Below are 19,941 nucleotides of genomic sequence, written 5' to 3' on the forward strand. Positions count from 1 at the left end.
CTGTTCCTCCAGATTGAGCTATTTGTTCAAGAATTCTTAATGACTAATCCATTTGCTACTCACAGATCTTTTGTGCCCTATAACCTGCCTGTAACAATGCTTGACTGTTTCCTGTAGCAGTATGTTCACTTGACTTTTGTGAAGTTTTTTCCAAATTATAATCTTGCAACACTGGGGAAGGCAGTATAGAGCCCCACAGCTCCGTGATGCTTCTGGAGGGCTGGGACTCTCAACAGGAGATTCAGAGAGGAAAAAATGGAAAGGTATCTGCATATATTTCTTCCACCTTTTTGTTTCAGGAATGTGGGCTAAAATACTACACAAGAACTGAAAGACAAAGAATTAAGATGTTACATGACAGCAACAGCCAGTTGCAATTTTTTTTTCTTCCTGGTGAGGTAGCCTTCCTCAATTCTTAGCTGGGGAAAAGTTCTTGCTCTGGAATGCCATAAAATAAGCACATCCACTCATGAACAAAAAAAGTTGCTTTCTGCAGTACTTAAATATGGACCCCTAAAATGAAAAGACTGCCCACCCTTAAAAGAGCATTTTTTTTTTAAAAGGAATTTTCTCCCCATACAGAAAATCTACACACCACTTCTTGGTATAGTTTGTGCTGCCACTTTCACTTTCTATTGCGGTCTACATGGAAGGGCCTTCTCCCACACTTTGGCATTTCCTCTGTGTGCTGGGTTCAGCTGGGACAGAGTTAGTTTTCTTCACAGTAGCTGGTATGGGGCTGTGTTTTGGATTTGTGCTGGAAACAGTGTTGGTAACCCTGGGATGTTCCCGTCCCTGCTGAGCAGTGCTCACCCAGAGCCAAGGGCTTTTCTGCTTCTCCCCCCACCCCACCAGCGAGGAGCCTGGGGGGGGACACAGCCGGGACAGCTGACCCCAACTGACCCAAAGGAGATCCCAGACCAGAGGACGTCATGCTCCCCATATAGAGCTGGGGGAAGGAGAAGGAAGGGGGGACGTTGGGAGCGATGGCGTTTGTCTTCCCCAGTCCCCGTTGGGCATGATGGAGCCCTGCTGTCCTGGGGATGGCTGAACACCCGCCTGCCCGTGGGGAGTGGGGAACGGATTCCTTGGTTTGCTTTGCTTGCATGAGCAGTTTTTGCTTTCCCTATTAAACTGTCTTTATCTCAACTCAGAGGTTTTCTCACTGTTACCCTTTTGATTCTCTCCCCCATCTCACCAGGGGGTAGTGAGCGAGTGGCTGCGTGGGGCTTAGTTGCCAGCTGGGGTTAAATCAGGACACTCTGGATTGATTATCATTCCAAACAACAACAAAAAACCCCCCACCTTTGAAAGAATTTTCTCAGCAGCTCAGTTTGTGCCCCACTAATTGCACTGTTTTCTGCTGCAGAGGCGAGTCCAGGTATTCCAGGTGGAAGTGTGGGAAATACCAGGTTAATTCAGGAATGAACCCAACTATAGCAGAGTGATCCCCTTAATGTCCAGTAGACATCTCTGTCATGCAGCGAAGCATGAGACGTTCTCTCTTCTTTATTTTAAAGAAGAAAAAAAAAAAAAAAAAGACTCTGGGTTTTCATGACACCTATCTCTAAATCCTTTAGATCCAAGGTCTCAGGGTTTCCTGAAACAGAAGACCCTAACTTACAGTTGTGAAAGGCTTCTTTGGTATGTCCTCATGCAATGAATTCTGCTCATACACTCCAAGTTACACAAGGAAGCGTTATCTTTTATCACTGTTTACAGCCTTTCATTTTCTGTCATAGGGGTTTCTATTCCTGTTAAACTTTTCCCCCAATACAAAAATATTTACCCGGCCTTCAGTGTGCTCTCTGCTGGTTTTGTAGGCTTCAATTTTGTTCCCTCTCTTCCAACACCTCTGTTTCCTACTTGTTATTTTCCATAGTTATTACTCCTCCTCTTTAGCTTTGCCCATAATTAAGGGTGAACACAGTCTTCTCAACAGTGTTGCAATGCAGACTTTTACAGAGGCAACCCATTTTCCACTATCACATCCCGCTTCCCTTGTACACTAACACTTTCTTTCGCTTTTTGATTACACACCGAGTGCCCATTTTGGCATGCTCTCCAGAAGGATACTAGAGGGGTTACAGTAATTTCAAAATGTGTACCTGGGTAACACTAGTTCAAATTATCCTTGCCAAACACCACTACATTTCTTCAAGATTAAAGCCATCTAGTTACCCATCTAGTGTTTCCAACTTCTCCGGGGAGTATGATACAACTTCAAAGGGGAAAGAAGAGCAGACATTTCCCCTTCAATTTTTTGATAGTGGGGGGGAGGTTTGAGGGTTTGTTGCCGTTTTAAAGGCACTCAGTTATTTATTTGACAGCCTAAAGAAGTTTTCTGCCCTTGGAGAAAGCTGTGAGGGAGCACAGCAGTTATACCACATACCAAAACGTCAGGATTGTAAACAAGTGCAAGAGAGGCAGTGGGCCTTACACTGTAATTAAACCAAGTGATAGTTCTTATTTGTAAACAAGGCAGTCCCACACAACTCCTCAAAACACCAGCTTGACTAAGCCTATAAATTTATAGGATTAGTATCGCAGCATTTTATCACTACACCATTACCTCGCCTGCCCCTCCCGCCTTTCCCAAGCCCTTGCACTGCTGTGACAGGACTGACCGCTGAGGCCGACCCGACACGGGAGACAAAAGCGAATACTACCCCTTGTCAGTGAATTCGCGCCCACCTTGCAATCCTTCGGGGCGCTGAACCAAAAAGCTGTGTTACCCCTTCGGCCCGGCGGCCCTTCCCACGGCGCCGGGGCGCTCCTCCTGTCCCGGGACCGCGGGGGCGGCTGCCGCTGGGGCCTCCCTGCCCAGGGTCCTCATGCCACCACCGCCACGCTGGCAGGACAGGGCACGAGAGGAGGGGGAACCTGACGGGAAGACGAGGGAAAGCCTCAATTCACACAGTTTCTCTGAACTGCATATCTCCAATTTGCCGCTCGCGCAAAAAAGCAAACGTTCGGTCCGCAGACCTCATCCCTCTCCAGAGCCATTCGCTCCAGAGGGCTCAGGCAGCATTTGACTCCCAAGACCAGCCACCCTTATTTCCAATTTCTCCAGCAAGCAAACAAGATATGAACAAGGTTTTTTTTCTGCCCTCTCTCTCCTTTCCCCTGGAAAGGGAAAACACGCCGAGGGCAACTCTTCCTCCTCCCCAAACAGGGGCCACGGGCAGCACCGAACCTCTGAACGCAACTAATCCGCTACGAGCAAACGATGGCACCGAAAGACCTCGATCTCAGGCTGCACTCTGCCTGTCACACAGGAAGATGGCCTTTGTCCCCAGAGCGGTGTGGCGTTTGTGTCCGTACGCCGGAGCAGGCCGTGGCGTGTTTCATTCCTGTCACGGAGGGTCCTGCCTCTGGGCGGCCAGCGGCATTTCTAACGCTTCACCCTCGCGCTCCCACAGAAGTTACTGTTTTCATTCCCTTGGCGCTAAAAGGAAAAACAAGTGCCTCAGTGGGGAAAAAAGTCCCCAGATCGTTCACTTCAGGTAGAAGCTGCTGCGTTTATTAGAGACAGCTCTGTCCCCGGTCCGCATTAAGCCAGCCAACACCGCCAGTTTCAGCAGTAGCAGCATATCAGCAAATAACAAGATCACAACGTAAACCTCTGGGCCTAAAAAGCCCTGAAGAGCAATTTGCAGTGTATGTGTAAGTTGTCCCTTGCCTATATTTATACATATACCTAGATACCTGAAGGGATTATGCCCATTTTGTGTTTCCATTTACTTGCTCTTGATTTCAGATTTCTAAATTATGCTGTGCAACAAAAACTAGAAACTCACTGCCGGCTATGAGAGTTTCTTTTTCTTTTGCTTCCAGTGTTTTTTCAAAGACAAATGAGCTGAGTACCAAAATAATTCCCCATCCCCTCCATGAAAGCACTTCACAGAACTACCTTGCGATTTAGGAATCAGACACTTTTTAAAAACCAAGCAAGAATAGGATTACAGCTAATCACATTAGCCTATAACTTTTTTTCCCCTCTAAAAGCAGGATTAAAGGCAGAGATGGGGAACTTCCCACATTCCCGCACACCAGCTGCATTCTTCCAGACTCAGCTTGCTGAACGGCTAATAGAATTACCATCCACAGACCTAGGATTTTCAGGGATTACTCTGGAAAGGTTGCCGAAGGAACTCACTGGGCTGTAATTCCCAGCTTTGCATTACCAGAAAGGGACAGAGAGACCTTAAAATGACATTGAGAAGTATGCCGGAGGGAGTCCCAGCCCAAAGAAGTTGTCATCTACATTTTTTCAAGGACTGTGGAGACACTGATTTTAATCAATTTACTGAGAAGAATAAAGAAAGGAACAGAAAGCACAGGACTGGAGATGTGATTAAGAGAGGCAATAAGGTAAGGAGAGGGAATCACCCTCCAAGTCTGATATTGACATGTCTTTCTTTAATTTTTAAAAAAGATCAGTGTAAGTTTAATGCCTTACCAATTCCTGCATTATGGTCAAGAGAGTACGTGACTGATTTACATTCTCACCTTCAAATGACACATGAAAATGGCTGAAAAACAATTATTTTTTGTGCGATGGGTGGGAGCAAGACAGGGGAGAAAATTCTACTTACATTCTGCAAAATGGATATCACTTATTTCAGACTAACTACCCACAAAACTTTGTGATCTATGTGATGATATAAGCAATAGTATGCACTGGGATTAGCTTTATGATCAGTATTTTCCATTTCTAAACACCTAACCAAATGCCTGAATCTAAATGCATACTCCATCCCCAGCAGCAGCACACATACAATGCAGGTTTCACTGTATGGCTCTTAAAATTTCTAAAGGATAAACATTGCAAGTTTGAACTTAGGTCAAGTCCTTGGAAAGAAATGGGGAAAAAAACCCCTTGTAATTTCCTTTTTCAGTCAGACACCTACAAATAAGTTCAGCAAAGAGAAACAAAAACTAGTTCAAACAAATCTAATTTCTACAAAATTTAGCATTCACTTGTGAAACAAAGACCCTTAATACAGATTCAGAAGAAAAAGCACTTTCTCCAAAATGCTGTTTTAAAAAAAGCACTTATAACCAGCAATTTAAGGCACCTAGTTTTACTGCACAGGCTTCTGCAAAGCATCATATACTGCTGAACAAATACAAAAAAACAAGACCCACACTCAGCTTGCCAAGGCACTTGCACAGACGTGAGGCCAGTGGAATTAACGGCGAGGGGACCGAACAGGACACGGGAAGAGGCACTAAGCTCCCTACATGGCCACTGAAATCAACAGAGGTGCAACACTTTGCACTCCTGGGTACAAGCAGAGCTGCTCAGCTGCTTTGTGAGCCCAGTCAGCAAGGAAGGTATGTGGCAGGTTTTATGCGGCGATTCTCACCTTTGAAACGGATGATCCAATGAAACCCTGAACCTATTGGACAGAGCCCTGCTCTCAGTTACAATGCTTGGGCCTGAAGCAATTTCAGGAGTGCTCTTCCCAACCAGAAAGTAAAGGGAGGTTTGCTTCCCACTATTAAGCCTCATAGCTTCTCGCTTTCTCCTCCTCATAGACAGGCAGCGCAGAGCATGAATCAAAAAGAAAAGGGTCCACAACCAAGGATAAAAAGCAACTTCCTTCAAGAGAGAAGGGGAAAAGAAAAGAATAATGATAATTATAGAAAAGAAAAAAAAAAAATCAGTGGCACTTTGGGCAACTTCTTTCTCCAGCACTAACCTCCCTTTCATTCAAACTGTTTCAAAACCTAACAAAACCCATCTGAAATTAAAGCAGCAATGCCTATGGTATTTTCTCAGCCTTCAAAGAGCTGTGTCTTTAAATATCACACCTGAATAAAAGGACAAAACCCTTGCCCAGGTAGTCTGCCATGGAAAGGATCCTGTTTTACTCCAGGAAATGGCTATCAAGTGTTTCACGGTTGGGTAACAGGCTGAAACTGCTGTTTCAGAAAGAACTGAAGGATGAGAGCTCATAGTACATCTGTCCACATGGTCACCTGCTACATCTGAAAAATACAGAGATCTCTGAAGAACAGCAGGGTAACTTTTTTTTTTTCCTTTGCAAGACTTCTCCACAAAATTGACCACTGTTCAAGTTGTAAGAGCTGAAGACCCATCCTCAGTCCCACCTCCAACATAAGACTCCACCAAGGCCCAGACTGTTATGTGCTATGCATCATCTGTTTCTGAGGAGGTCTCTAACACATACCTAAAGATAGACAAATCATACTTGGCCTGAACAAATCACTGTTGGCAAAAAAAAAAAAAAAAGAAAAAAAGATCTGCTGCAGATTTTGGCTGGAGCTGGATCTCTTTTGCCTCTCTGCAGGGAGTTTGGAGAGTAGAAATTATCATAACAGGCCATAAAGGACAAAGGAACAAATCGGGGAAATTCAGAAAGGCTTACAGGGGGAGCAGAGGGGAGGAAAGATCTCGTCTCTGTCAGTGCCTTTAGGCAATGGGGCAGAGAGACAGGACAGCACAAAGGGCACTTAGCTATGGGACCAGCAGATTAAATAAAAGGAGAAATTAACTGGGAAGACTTTGGAAACAGAGCTATTCCTATGAAAGGATCCCTAGACAATCTCACAGACCTGTAATGCCAGTCCAAGGACACTTTGCCACAGGATTTCTGAAGCAGTGGTATGAAGGATATCAGAGCACGATCCACAAAACCACCGCAAGCTAAAACCCAAACAGCACGTGCTCTTCTTCCACTCCGACTCACACATATGCTGTTGTGTCATCCCCCCCTTAAAAAACCCAATTGTTTATGGTGCAAAATAAAAGTAGCAAAAGATGCAATCAAAAGCTTAATCTGTTTCTTCTCTTATTGTAGCAGAAAACCACTGTGGAGAGCATACAGGCAATGGTACATGGTTTCCCACCCTCTCTCCCTGAAGTCATGTGAAGCTGACCACCCCAAATCACAGTATCAGTGTTGTTATCCCTGCCTGCAAAGCAGCCTGAACAGCATCAGTCAAGACTGACAACACCTTATGGTAGCACTTCAAAAAGAAGAAAGAGGGAGGAAAAAAAAAAAGGAGATTGGAAATGGTTATTCACCTTTCAGCCACAGTCACCACCAGGACCCGGGACCTGCTTTCATGAGAAGGAAAGGTACAGAACCTACAAGATGTGACATCGTTCCTCCTCCAGCACATGCCCGGTGGAGTTAAAAACAACCTGGCATTATGACAAGTGAAACCAATGGACAGACAGATCTCTCCACACCAGCAAAGAGAAAGGCCAACATAACACTGCTCTCTTTCCTCTTGGGGGACCAGACCCATTTGACTCCTGCTCATCATGGGGATGGGGATAATTTAGGTGAACCATTGCCATGACTATCAAGACCAGGGCCACACAAGATTCAGGTGTTCATGCAACCCTTGGTATCAAAGAAAAGAAAGAGAAGGAAATTACTGAAGCTAAACACAGATGATAACCTCTACTTAATAGAGCTTTTTTTTTTTTTTTATATCAGCACGAGTGGTGACTCATGTACAGGGTCCATATTTTGGCACTCCCCAACAACGCATTGCCCACACTCCCTCCTGCTCCAACCACTGCACTTCCCAATGTCGGCTGGGGGTATTTTTCTCCTTCCCCCTCTCAGACTCCAGCAATTAAACCATGCTGTGATTAAGAACCAGAGATATCCCTTAGACTGGCTTTGACCCCAGCACAGCTTCCCCTTGGGTATGGTATTTATTTAGAGAACGCTAAACTCTGCAGACAAACGTTTGCCTTATGTATGGTATTGGGAGGAGGAATCATACCTGCCTCCAGCCATTTTATGAGCTTCATCTGTTGAACAGCTCATGCAGCATCAACTATTTAGCACACTGCCACTTATAACCATGAGTATGGTTCACAGAATCTACTAGACAGCAAGCATGCTGCGGGATGGGGGAGCTGGGCAGGAGGCACTGGTGGTGAAGCCAGCCAAATGGCTGCAACAGACCTGCTGGCCACCTCCTATGGGCTTGAACCTCTGCAATTACCATACCAAAAATTATGAAGTTTTATACTCCCACCCCATGTCTGTTGGATTTAGGGGGTGGAGGGGCTCGACACAAGCTGGGATTTCTTTCACCAGCTGTGCTGTTTTGCATTCCAAGCACTTGAACCCATGACCCCTTCTATTCTACCTAACCTACGAGCAGGGGAACCACTCTGGATAATACTGTACATTGTAGCTGGCCACCCCAAACATACACCCTACCAGGTAAATGTAACTGGCCAAACAGGAACCAAGTCTTACAAATCACCTTCCTACTGCTGTTTAACAGGGAGGAAGAAAAAAATCCTTAGGCCGTTAAGAGACAATAAAATGCACAATTAATACAGAGCTGCTGCTGCCCAGTAGGACCTCTGGCATTTTAGAGCAGCAAGTTCAATCTGAACAGAAATCCAAGAGGGAAGGGATAAAGATCCAGGGTAGACATGATCCGGGAGCCTCTATCTCTCCCCGCAAATGCTGCTCCAGCACACGTGCAGCACTTGCTCCTACTCCATCCCCATGCCACAGCAAAATTATGTGTCTGCTCTGCCCAAATCCACCCAAAGACGTCTTCCTCCACTTATTAACAGCGCTCCTCTACTCCAGATCTTATTCGGGATGCAGCTCAACACAGAGCTGACTTAACCTGTCCTTAAACCCACAAACCATATTTCTTCCTCACGTGATACACAGATCCCATTGTAGGAATGACCTGTGCTTTGCATCACTGCTTCCTTTTAAGGTTGAACTGAGCATGTTTCATTTGATCACATTCACAGGCTCAAAGCGATTCACCCTAAGGGGCACAGCCCTGTCAGATTACTTTATAGCATGATAATAACTCCACCAAGCTGTTCCCACATACACCTTTCCCAAGCGATGCAGCTGCATCTAAGACAAACAAAGCTGGAGTGTTTGCAGGTAATATCTGCTGACTGCCACCAGTGCCAAGGCAGAAGGGGCCAAAGGAAGGCTGCCTGGGAGGACACAGTCACCCTCTGGTTTCAGAAGCCAGGACCACGCTCAAGCGAGCTTTTCAGAAACACACGAGAAGCACTAGCCTTAAGCCCCTGGGGGACAAGCGATACAGGACAGCTTAAAGGGATGAATTTCATACTTCCCTCATCAGGAATCATGTATGTGCAACTTAGGCTACATTAAAAATACCAGAGCACATGATTTACCTTCCTCCCTGGCCCCCCTGCTTTTTCTCCTTTTAGCCCCATTAGTTCTAAGAAATCAGAGACCACACAGGAAAAGCCAAGCACAGAACAGCAGGAAAAACAACTGTGTCGTCCAAGCACAGCACCTTAAACTCAGGATTCATTCTCCGCATTGCTATCAAGCCTCTTGCCAAAGCTTATGCTCACTGCCTCAGTTTCTTCACCTAAGGAATCAGAACTTCTACACATGTAAATTTTTCTCCAAGGTTATTCTGAAACCATTATTTGCAAGACACTTGGTGCATTAGAGGTATTACATAAATATTAGATGCTATCGTATAAGCTCTTACACAAGGAAAGGGATTTCTGAAGCTCTTAAAACTATCATGAGGTTTCTGTAGGCTGTTCTATATGAGCCCAGGTTTAAACAAGAGTCTGGCAATGTATTTTAAAGTTAACATTACATTATGCATAGAAGAATAATTCATACACAGGAAGAATGTTTAGTTGTCTTTAGGTACACATATGGGATTTGAATTTTTAGATCATTCATGAGGTCCTACTCAGTCTTATGTTCTGAACTACAGAAAGAATAAAGGAACATAATTTTATCCAGACAAAGAGAAGTGTAAACACATTTTTAAAAAGTTTAAAAAGGAAAGTAATTCATTATTTCAGCATACTTAACCTGAGAAGACAGCCAAATGGAACAAGATAAAAAAAGGTATTCCTTTTCCCAGGCGTACCATCCTCCTGAAATTTGTACCAAACAGAATACATACAAGAAATGTGTTTACCAATGGGGTATGAGTCATGCTCCCAGCTGACGGTTAGAAAGACTAGCTCCCAGAAATGAGAACCTAACTTTGAATTCACAGGAGCATGACTGCAGTGTTACCTCTTGTTAATAGGAGGCAATGGGGATTAGAATAAGCGATCAGTAGTTGCAAGCCCTATGCCATCCTCCACCATCAACATATTGTTCAACTCAGCACGAACAATTTCTGTGCTTTGCTTTACCTCATCTCACAGACATGGTAAGCTTTTACCTGCTTCAGACTGTTATTACAACACTTAATATTTGTATAAATAGTCTGGTCTAGACAGGACATGAAAGGTACTTCAGGTGGAAAAATACCTCTGTGTTATCTTAACTCTCAAAATCAACAAATTTTATGTTGATTGTGCCAACCTAAAATTTATGATCACTGAGAAAGGCTGGAAATTATTTTAATAAAAACCTCCAGTCAATTCTCATGTACATTCATTTCCTACAAGCTAAGTAACACAGCATGAGAAAACATGATGCAACATCAGCAGCCTTACAAAACAACCAGTACTTAGAGCAGGGAAAAAAAAGAGAAAAAATCCATAAACTTCCCCCCACTCCTTTTCATTTTGAACTTAAGTTATTGCTGTAACAACATGCCACTGTAATAATGCTGCAGAAGGACAGAGTCATCATACTTCACCTACAACTCTGCATTCATTATGGGTCAGTAGTCACCACACCACAGAGAAAATGTAATTGCTACTGCAGGCCTGCAGAGCAGAGAAACCACACTATCTCTGAAATGTAGCATTATGGAAAAAGAGCCTGGACTTTGTGTCTCATCAAATGAAAGGCATCACTGGGATAATAAATTGACTTTATAAGCCAAGAAACACACACACCACAGAAGTCGAGTTTCTGGCTACGTATTGCAACTTGGAACTGCAAAGATACCTAAAGTGTCATTTAGAAATTTAAAAAAAAATGAATAAAAAAAGGCATGTAAAACCACCCTTTGCATTAGGGTCACAGACAACATACAGTTGAGACTTTCCCCATTTCCCTTCAGTGTATTTAACAGTACCTTTTGATATTCTCCAAAGGATGGCAGAAAGGTAAGAGTAAAGAGAGGAAAGCATGCAATACAGAAGCAGCTAGCTATGGTCCCGTCCCCAGGATTCATACAATTTAGAAAAGCGGTAATAGTACTGAATTCTGGACTACCAGGAATACACATTCAAAATAGATGGAAAATGACTACTCTTGTTTTTCTACCACAAGATGCTACTCAGTTGCAGTTCCCCTGCAACTCCAGCAGCACGACCAGCAGGCTAGTCCGTTGTCATTTGCAAATTTAGCATCTTATTTTGTCGTGCCATATGTAGTCCAGGGAATTCAACCAGGAAAGGAAGGCTCTGCTCCACCCTGTTCATCCTCTACCTTCACGGGAGGAACAGAATAAAACAAAAGAGCAAAAGGTGAAAAATAATGCTCTGAGCAGAGTTTGGGTGCAGATGAATACCATATGAGTCTTTTCACGTTACATACTCCATCTATGCTACTGCCTCCACTTTGCCAGTTACTTTCAGAGTTTAAGGCAGGGGCTGAGGGCAGCTTAGCAGAAGCTCTGCAGGGAAGAGGTCGTAACACACTGAAAACAGCACAGAAAGGGACTAGAGAAGAAATTTCCCTCCCACCAACAGGGCAATCCAAGCAGAAGCTCAGAAATCAGCTCACGGCACAGACATGGAAAGGTCTGGAAGAGCCCTGTGGCCTTGGTAGCACAGCTGCCCGTGGAGGGGAGGGAGGGCAACGAGTAAATAAAGTATCAGGCAGGATCCCCCTCCACCCCCCTTACTCAAACAAATCACTTAACTTTTCAGAGAGCAGCAAATCTCCTCACCGCTCTGGATCAAAGGCAGACTTAAAGCAACGTTTGTTAACAGACTACCCTCTCCCTGAGTCATTCCTGATGCACATCAGCTAACCACATGCAGGAAAACTATGTTAAGGAAGCCCTTGGTTAAAAAGGAAAAGTTTATTTCTAAATAAAATGATACCTTTAAAGACAATTTAAAAGGTTACTGGACGTGGGATAGAATTCTCATTTTGCTTCTACAGAGTTTGATGACCATTAGAAAAGTGCCTGTGGTACAAAAGTATCTCTTTGAAACATCTACTGGCCTTTTGCCATCCTGTAGTATGAGGTGAACTGAAATGGGGGCTCAGGTCTCCCATGCAGGAAAGAGACAGCAAGACAGTCGTCTCAGAAGACAAGTTTCAGGCTGCTCACCAACTAAGGAAAGCTGAGTCCCTATGGGATTCCCACTGAAATTTCAGGAAGCAATGATGTTTTTTATCCCAGCACCAAGTATGTTTTTGAAGATTTCATTTGCCTGCCTACATGCTTTGCATAATGATCACACTATTAAAAGAGGGGAAGCTAATAATAATAATAATAATAAAAAAAGCTAATTTACATTTCACTGCATAATACCACAGAGATGAGTAGGTAATTTTAAAAATAAGTTAAAATATATGACATGGATGAGCAATATTGCAAAAATATCTATTACAAAAAAGTTCAGTACAAGATAAGCAAGAAAAAGGGGAGGAGGAGAAGTGCTCGTTCCAGGGGAACAAGTCAGATGAACAGGCCAAGGAGAAGAAATAATCAACAGGGCTTCTTTATCACTACCTAAGTTAGTAAGAAATCCCTGTCCTCAGGAATCAAAGGAACAGAAGTCATCCCTGAAAAAAATACATATTTTGTGGACTCAGGCTGCTTTAGCCCTGCGTGGGAACCAGGTCTAACCCCAAAATGCCTTCACCAGCTTGGATAAAACACCAACAGGACGACACCAATGAGCTCCAGTATCATCTGTAAACTGACATGTTTTACAACTAAAGAACATGACAATTGCAAGCGCTTTCCTGAGCCAAAGCCTCCAGGTGATCTGTTCTCAGATCCTAAAGGCAGCAACACGTATGCTGGTGCTGGGTATGGAGCATAAATCCACTGACCCAAAGCCCGCTGCGCAGACAGCCCATGACATCACGGCACAAGGAATAAAGGTGGCACATGCCCTCTCCTTACACCTTCTGGGCCAAATCCCCACCTTCTAAGTCTACAACAAACCTCTCCTTAACTTCAAGTAGTAAAAATCTCAGTGCCCAAAGGCATCCCCACCAAGAAAACACTGGAATCACTTTTGCTGATTTGCTAAAACATGGAAAGACAGGAAAGGCAATAGCTCAGGGAAGCTGAAACTCACAGCACTGCAGGTACAGCATGTATTTCCTATTCCTTCATACCAAAGCAAACTAGTAAAACGTGAGTTAAATGGCTGACCTTTGTCTTGTGTCACAAGCTCCTTGCGAGGACACCAAACTTCCTCCTAACATTCTTGCAAGTGCTCACTTGTAGTGTAACAAAAGGCAAATGCTGCTCTGATAGTTTCCTTAATATAGACACTAACACAATGCTAAATAATAGCGTAAAAGTACCTCATCCCCCACTTCCCCCAAGCAAACAAACTTCAGAATATGTGTAATAGGAATTTGACCTTCCTGGTATTTTTCCATTTCTTTTCTCTATATAACTCAAATGCGTTCCAAAAGGGAAACGGATATTTTGAACGCATACCTCCAAGCAAGTCTTACAATTATTTTCAGAATGCCTGGTAATAGCTCAGTAGGAGTAAAAAAAAAAAAAAAAAAAAAAAAAAGTCCTATATGGCAAAACCCAAGTTCATCCTTATTTCCTTCTTTTTCTTTATTCGCTAATGGCTGTTGCACTGCTTTACCTTTGGAGGACAACGCGATTTTGGTAGCACTGCTTTCCTCTTAGCTTCTGCGCAGCTAGTGTTTTGACATCGTCTGGTACAACCAAACCCTACTCTGGAAAATCATACAGATGTTTCTGGGAAGAGCCTGCTAACATATTCATTAGTTCTCTCTCTCTAAGGAGTACCTTTCACTGAGCTCTGCTCCACCAGCACTGGAACCATTAACTGCACTGGAAGGGGGTGAGGCAAAAGAAAAAAAAAACAAACAAAAAACAAACCTGAGATAAAGCAAAACGCCGACCTCTTTTCACATAGATAACAATAGGAACTGAGAAAGCCACTGACTTTTTTATACCTCCCAATTAACCAAACTGCTCAAAGCTCAGAAGAATAACAAGTATATGAAAATGATCCTGGGATGTTCCTCTCCTTTCATGATCACAAGAGCCATCTAATTTATCTCCAAACACTCCGTCACAGGTGGTTTCATCTACAGGGTCTACCTGGGCTTTCACTTCCTGGCACCCATGTTCTTCTCCCCCAACAGTCTCAGGCAAAGCTTGCAGGCAGCAGTGGATGCGCATACCTGGGAGCCAGAGAACCTCCCTCCCACTTTGTCCCCAACTTGCAATTACAGTTACTTGCTGAAAGCCACAGCACCTCACGCAAGCTAAAAATAGCAGCACTTACTTGCTTTGGTAAAGAATTGCTTTTTAAGGGACTATTATAGTAACAGAACAATTAGAGCTTACTTTTAAACATTTAAACTTACAGTTCCTGGGGAATTTGCTCAGTAGTTTATTCAATTCTTTAATAATCTGAGGAGAACAATCCAATTTAAAATTCTTTAAGTCTCTCTTCCCATTTCAGCATCCCCAATGATGTAACAACCTCTTAAATAAAGCTCGCGATTGCTCATTAACAATGCGAAGCCTTCACTGTTGCTTTTGCTGTAGCTTTGCTGGGAATTCACACATGCCTGAAGAGACAGTGCTCTACAGTGAAACAGCTTGTAGCATGGAAGAGCTCGCTTAGTTTAATTTCCGTGATCTGTGAGTTGGTAGCAACATGGATGGCCAGATACGCTCAAGGCTTAGAGACGGCAGCAGAGAGAAACCAAATACTGAGCCAGTATCATCAAAGAAAACAACGTGTCTACCAGTACAGGAATCAAGCGCAAGGACATGCCTTGCCTCCGCAGCTACTCCCACTGCCAGCAGAATGAGGATCTGCATCCAAACCAACACTGCCCTTCGCCTGGCTGGTATTTAAGGCACCGCGTGCAATCGCTTCGTTTGATTCCGCTCAAGGCTACAACCAGGTCCCGACCAAACACCCTTCAAAGTAAATACCACGACGTGAGCGAGTCAGGGCAACAAACTGCCAGGAAAGCCCAGATCTGGGGTTGGCCAATGGATTTTTCTTTGTTTGGAGCCTCCGTTCCCCAAGCGCGTCCCCAAACTGGGAAGCACTTGGGGAAGAGGCGACCAGCCGCCATGGGCGAGCGCGACGACCGCCAGGTCCGCAGGAAGGTGCCCCAAACCCCGCACCTTCCACCGCTTCTGGGCGGCGGGAAGCGGTTACGCACGCACAAACCAGGCCGGGGTTCCTACCGACGGCCCTTCTCGTTCCGCAGTCAGGAACGGAGACGGCTGCCCACCGGCGGGGGGTCCGTCCTCGGCCCCGCACCGCGGCAGAGCGGCCCCGGTGCCGCCCGGTCGCCACCCTTCGCCCGCCGCGTACCGGCCGCTGCCGCGGGGACCCGGGCGGGCAGCCGGCCGTTCGCATCCTCGGCCTCCCAGGGTCGCGCTGCCCAGGTGCCGAGCCGCGGCCGGGGCCGGGCACACGGCCCCGCGGATGCCGGCCCCGCTCCCCCCCGCCGCCGGCTCCCGCCGCGGCGCCGCACAGGCCCGGGACGGCGCCTCCGGCGCCGCCGCCGGTGCGCCCGGGAGGGGAGCGGAGGGGAGCGGGGCCGGCCCGCGGGCCCGGCCGCCCTCCACCTGCCCGCCGCGGCCGGGCTCCGTACTCACTCCGCGTAGCCCGTGGTCCAGGGCAGGCGCCGGGTCTCCTTGCTGAGGATGAGGATGGGGCGGGCGATGTGGTCGGCGGAGCACTCCACCTCGTCCGGGGACAGTCCCAGGAACTCGGGTCTCCCGTAGGGGAAGCGGAGGGGCAAGTCCGCGCCGCTGCCGTGCTCGGCGCCCGCGCTGCCAGCCATGATGCCGCCCATGAAATTGGCCACGGCGGACTTCACCCGCGTGAGCATAGTACCCCCGCCGGCGGCGGCAGCGGCGCCGGACCCGCCGCGCAGGGCGGGGAGCGGGGCGCGCCGGCGGGCAGCGCTGCTGCTGCTGCTGCTGCTGCTGCGGCGGCGGCTCCGGCAGCCCCCGCCGCGCTTCCGCAATGGGGGCGCCGGGCCGCGCGGAGCCGGGCGGGCGGCGGGCTCAGGGGCGGCCGCGGGGCCGCGGGCTCATCGTCAGCGGCGGCGGCGGCAGGTTTCCCCCTCCCGGCGCGGCGCTGGGTGAACTCAGCCCGGCGGCGGCGGCTGCTCCTGCTGCTGCTGAGTCATGTGATAGCGAGGCTGGATTCGCCCGGGCGCTTCCTGCTCCTCCTGCGGCACCGGCGGGCTCCTGGCACACGCCGGGCACGGGCGGCCGCCGCCGCCGCCGCCGCCCCGCCTCCCGCGCCGGGGGGCGGACCGCGGCAGGTGCGCGCCGGGCGGGGCGGGGCGGGGCACGGCTGCCTGCGGCGGAGCGGCGGGCGGGCCGGGCCGGCGGAGCGGCGGGCAATCCCGCCTCCCGGGAGCGTTGGCCGGCAGACGTTTCACGCGGAGCCGCTCGGGGGCCCCGGCGCGCCGAGGGCTCCGTTACCGGCGGGTGGGAGGTCGCCCGCCCGCCCGCCGCAGCGCGCCCGTCCCCGCTGGCCCGCCCGGGGGCTGAGCCGGCGCAGCCCGAGCGGGACGCTCCGTCCCAGCCCCCGGCAGAGCCCTCCGCTCCTGCGGGCTGCGTGCGGGACCAGGCTGCCGCCTGAGGGGCTTGCCGTCCTTCTCCCCCGACGCGGGTCAAAGGCGTCTCTCCTGCGGAATCATTTGCTGGGAAGAGGAATTGCCGGCGGCGGTGGCCTGAAGCGAGTCCCGCAGCCGGCCGGCCGCGGGTCGTTGCCCCGAGCTGCTCGGGGAAGCCGGCGGCCGCGCACCCCCGGGCGCCTCCGCGGGCGGCCGGGCGTTTAAGAGGCTGTTGCGGAGCGAGAGCGAAAGGACACGCCTGAGTACCTTCAACTTTGATGGCGTAGATGTTTTAACCCCTCCTTCCCCGGCTGCGTCGGATCCACTGTGTCACACTCTTGCACCGAAACGCTTGGCAGGTCTGATGCAAGCGGTAGTCACCCAAATGCAGGGAAAGGTGGCGGGTTGGGGTGCGCTGAGCTTCGGGGAAATGGGGGGGGGGGAGGTACCAAGAGCATTTATTTAGGAAGTCCGTCCTCTACAGCAAGGCTGCGTCGGTGCCCTGGGATGTTTCAGTACTCCTGAGAGGTGCAAGTCTCACTGAAAGGCAGAGTGACCTGCAAAATGGAGCAGGTGGGTACGGCAAGCCATGAGAGTAGCACGGGACCGGGACTTAGCAGGGAAAAGCTGGTTAGTCATCATACATGGCTAGTGGGGATGATCGGCTGTCATCTAGCTGGCTCGCACTAGAAGCCAGCTGGCTTACCACTGAACACACAGTTACGCAGTTTTGGAGACTAAGCCCCGTGAGCTCGTTTGATTTCTGATTATTAAACAACATCCTGAGAGCTGAGTTCCAACAATGCCTGGGTTTGATCCAGGTTCCTTGTGTACAGACGTGAGAAACATAAAGATGTTGTGACAGTTACTAGTTTCTATGATAAAGCTGTCTATTGAGAAAGTCTACAGAGCCAAAAGAAGATTAGTGAACAAGGAATGTGTTAAGTGCTACTTGAAGTAGAGTTGGAGAAATATCCACCCTGAATTAAACATTACAGATACACCTCCTTTGGGAGGAGGTGGTTATTTTTCCTATCACTTGTTTAGTCATTTCCAGGGTTGATATTATAGATATTTTGAGGAACGGTAAACCTCTCTTAGGTCAAAGAATGCTTGACATTAGTAACTCGCCATTTGATTACAATATAATGGACACCTTGTAGTTCTTCCTTTCATCCGTTTCCGTTTGCTTTGTTTCCTGGTTATGCTGGAGAGGTTGTTACTTTAAAGAAAAATGCTAAGAAATAGAAAAAAAACCCACAAAAGTCTTGTTAAAATTCAGGATTTTTTTCGCAGGCCCTGTGTGCCATGACAGGCAGCCGTTCATCCGCATTCACATGTTACAGGGGAAGGCAAGCCTGAGGTGGTGGGATTCCCAAAGCCCCTTGGCTGTTCCGGTGGCCTGAACCATATTTGATTTGTCTGGTCCCAGTTCATTCCCAGTCCCTTCCACCCAAGGACAATCTCTTTATACTACCTTTTGTCTGCTAGTTGGCCAGTGATTTTCATCAGATGGGCACTCCAGCACCCATTTCCCTCACTACCATTTTAATGAACCCACCACCTGGAGAAGACAGGAGTGAGAAGAGAGGCATGAGCAGAACTTGACGTGTAACCTGGAGAGGCTCATTTTTTCTGTGTAAATTAGAGCCCCTCACAGGTTATCAAATATACTCCTGGAGAGGCTACGCCAGCACACTAAACTTTGCAGTTCATTTGAACCAAGAGTTTGAAAAATACCATTGACTAAAACTCAAACAGAGAGGATGCAGCCTTTGTCCTCCTGCCCCACCTGCGGTCACTATTTTGCACAAAACGTGAGGGAGAATTGTAAAAGAGTATATGTAGGCTTGTTACAGTTTAAATTATTATCTCTGCAAGATGACAAGGAAAAGCTCAGATCAGACATATGGGGAGACAGCTTAACAGCTTACCACTCAAAACAAATCTGCGTGCTGTTTGAAATTCTGTGGATGCTTGCCTCTGGCACAAGAATGCTATAAGGATACAACAGGTATGATATGGCCTCTTCATACTGAAAAGTACAGAGATGCTTTGATTTCGGTTCTCTTTGGGAAAGAGGATCATGTTGTTCACTTCTGAGTCAAAGGTGAAGCCCCACTTCCAAAGGAAGTAATAGTCAGGCCTCGGAGATCTCAGCAAGTTCCTCAAATCTCCTAGCCTGCAGTCCATCTGGTCCAAGCCATTTTCCTCTGGTGGTGGGTAGACTCTGAAGGTTTGGATATTGACTTCAAATAAAATTTTGAGGCTGAATTCTCTCTGCAAATGTTTGAAAATTGACTCTGTGTCCTCCTGCAATCCTATGACTAATGCAAAGGAAAGATGGCAGGTTGGATTTTTTTTAAAGTGGAAACTTATTTGTTTTATTGGGATAAATGTACTTTTATCTCTGAATGGCTAACCACACTGTGGATCTAGTAAAGCTGCCTGTGGGCCAGACACACATTCATATGAGCTCTTTGAAGCATCTGAATTATGTTATGCCACCTTGCCATGCATCATATTGAGCATTCAACAAATTCAAGAGCATTTTAATCATGATGAAAACAGATGTACACAGACAACACTCTAAACTTCTATACAATGATGGGAGATGACCTTTGAAGATCATGTGCTCCAACTTCTTTGTCAAAGCAGGGCCAACTTTAAAGTTATCTTACATTGTCCAGAATCTTGTCCAGTTGAGTTTTATGTATTTCTGAGGACGGAGATACCACAGCCTCTCTGGGCACCAGTTCCAATCTTCAGTCACCCACCTGTGAATATTTTTTTCCTGGTATCTATTTGGGATTTCTGTTGTTGCAGTTTGTCTGTTGCCTCTCATCACCATTCACCTCTGAGAAGAATATGACTCTTTCCTCTCTATACCCTCTTATTAGGTAGTTGAAGACAGCAGTAAGGTGTCTCCCCCTTAGCCTTTCCTTGAACAAACCCATTTCTCTCAGCATCTTCTTGCCACTATCTTGGTGGCACACTGCTGGACTTATTCCAGGAGCTCAGCTGGGGAGCCCCAAACTGGACATGATACTCTCAGAAGTGCCATTTAGAGGGCTGTGATCACTTGCCTTGAGTATTGCTAATACACCCCAATATGTGGTTAGTCTTCATCACTGCAAAGGCACACTGGTGGCTCATATTCACTTTGTTGTCTGCCAGGTCCCTCAGGCCCCTTCCTGAAAAGATGCTTTCCTGATAC

At 47.2% G+C, this 19,941-nt stretch overlaps 1 protein-coding gene across 1 annotated transcript in view; it reads right to left on the reverse strand.

Annotated features, from left to right (window-relative positions):
• Positions 1–16,388, reverse strand: part of PPM1H (protein phosphatase, Mg2+/Mn2+ dependent 1H) — a 144,323-nt gene extending 127,935 nt beyond the window's left edge. The window contains exon 1 of the mRNA XM_069802283.1: positions 15,751–16,388. Within this exon, the coding sequence (XP_069658384.1) occupies positions 15,751–15,986 (236 nt within the window). The 5' untranslated portion in view covers positions 15,987–16,388. The remainder of the gene's footprint in view (positions 1–15,750) is intronic.
• Between the last annotated feature and the right edge of the window lie 3,553 nt (positions 16,389–19,941).

The sequence above is a fragment of the Haliaeetus albicilla genome, chromosome 14, assembly GCF_947461875.1.
Source record: "Haliaeetus albicilla chromosome 14, bHalAlb1.1, whole genome shotgun sequence".
Lineage (NCBI taxonomy): Eukaryota > Metazoa > Chordata > Aves > Accipitriformes > Accipitridae > Haliaeetus > Haliaeetus albicilla.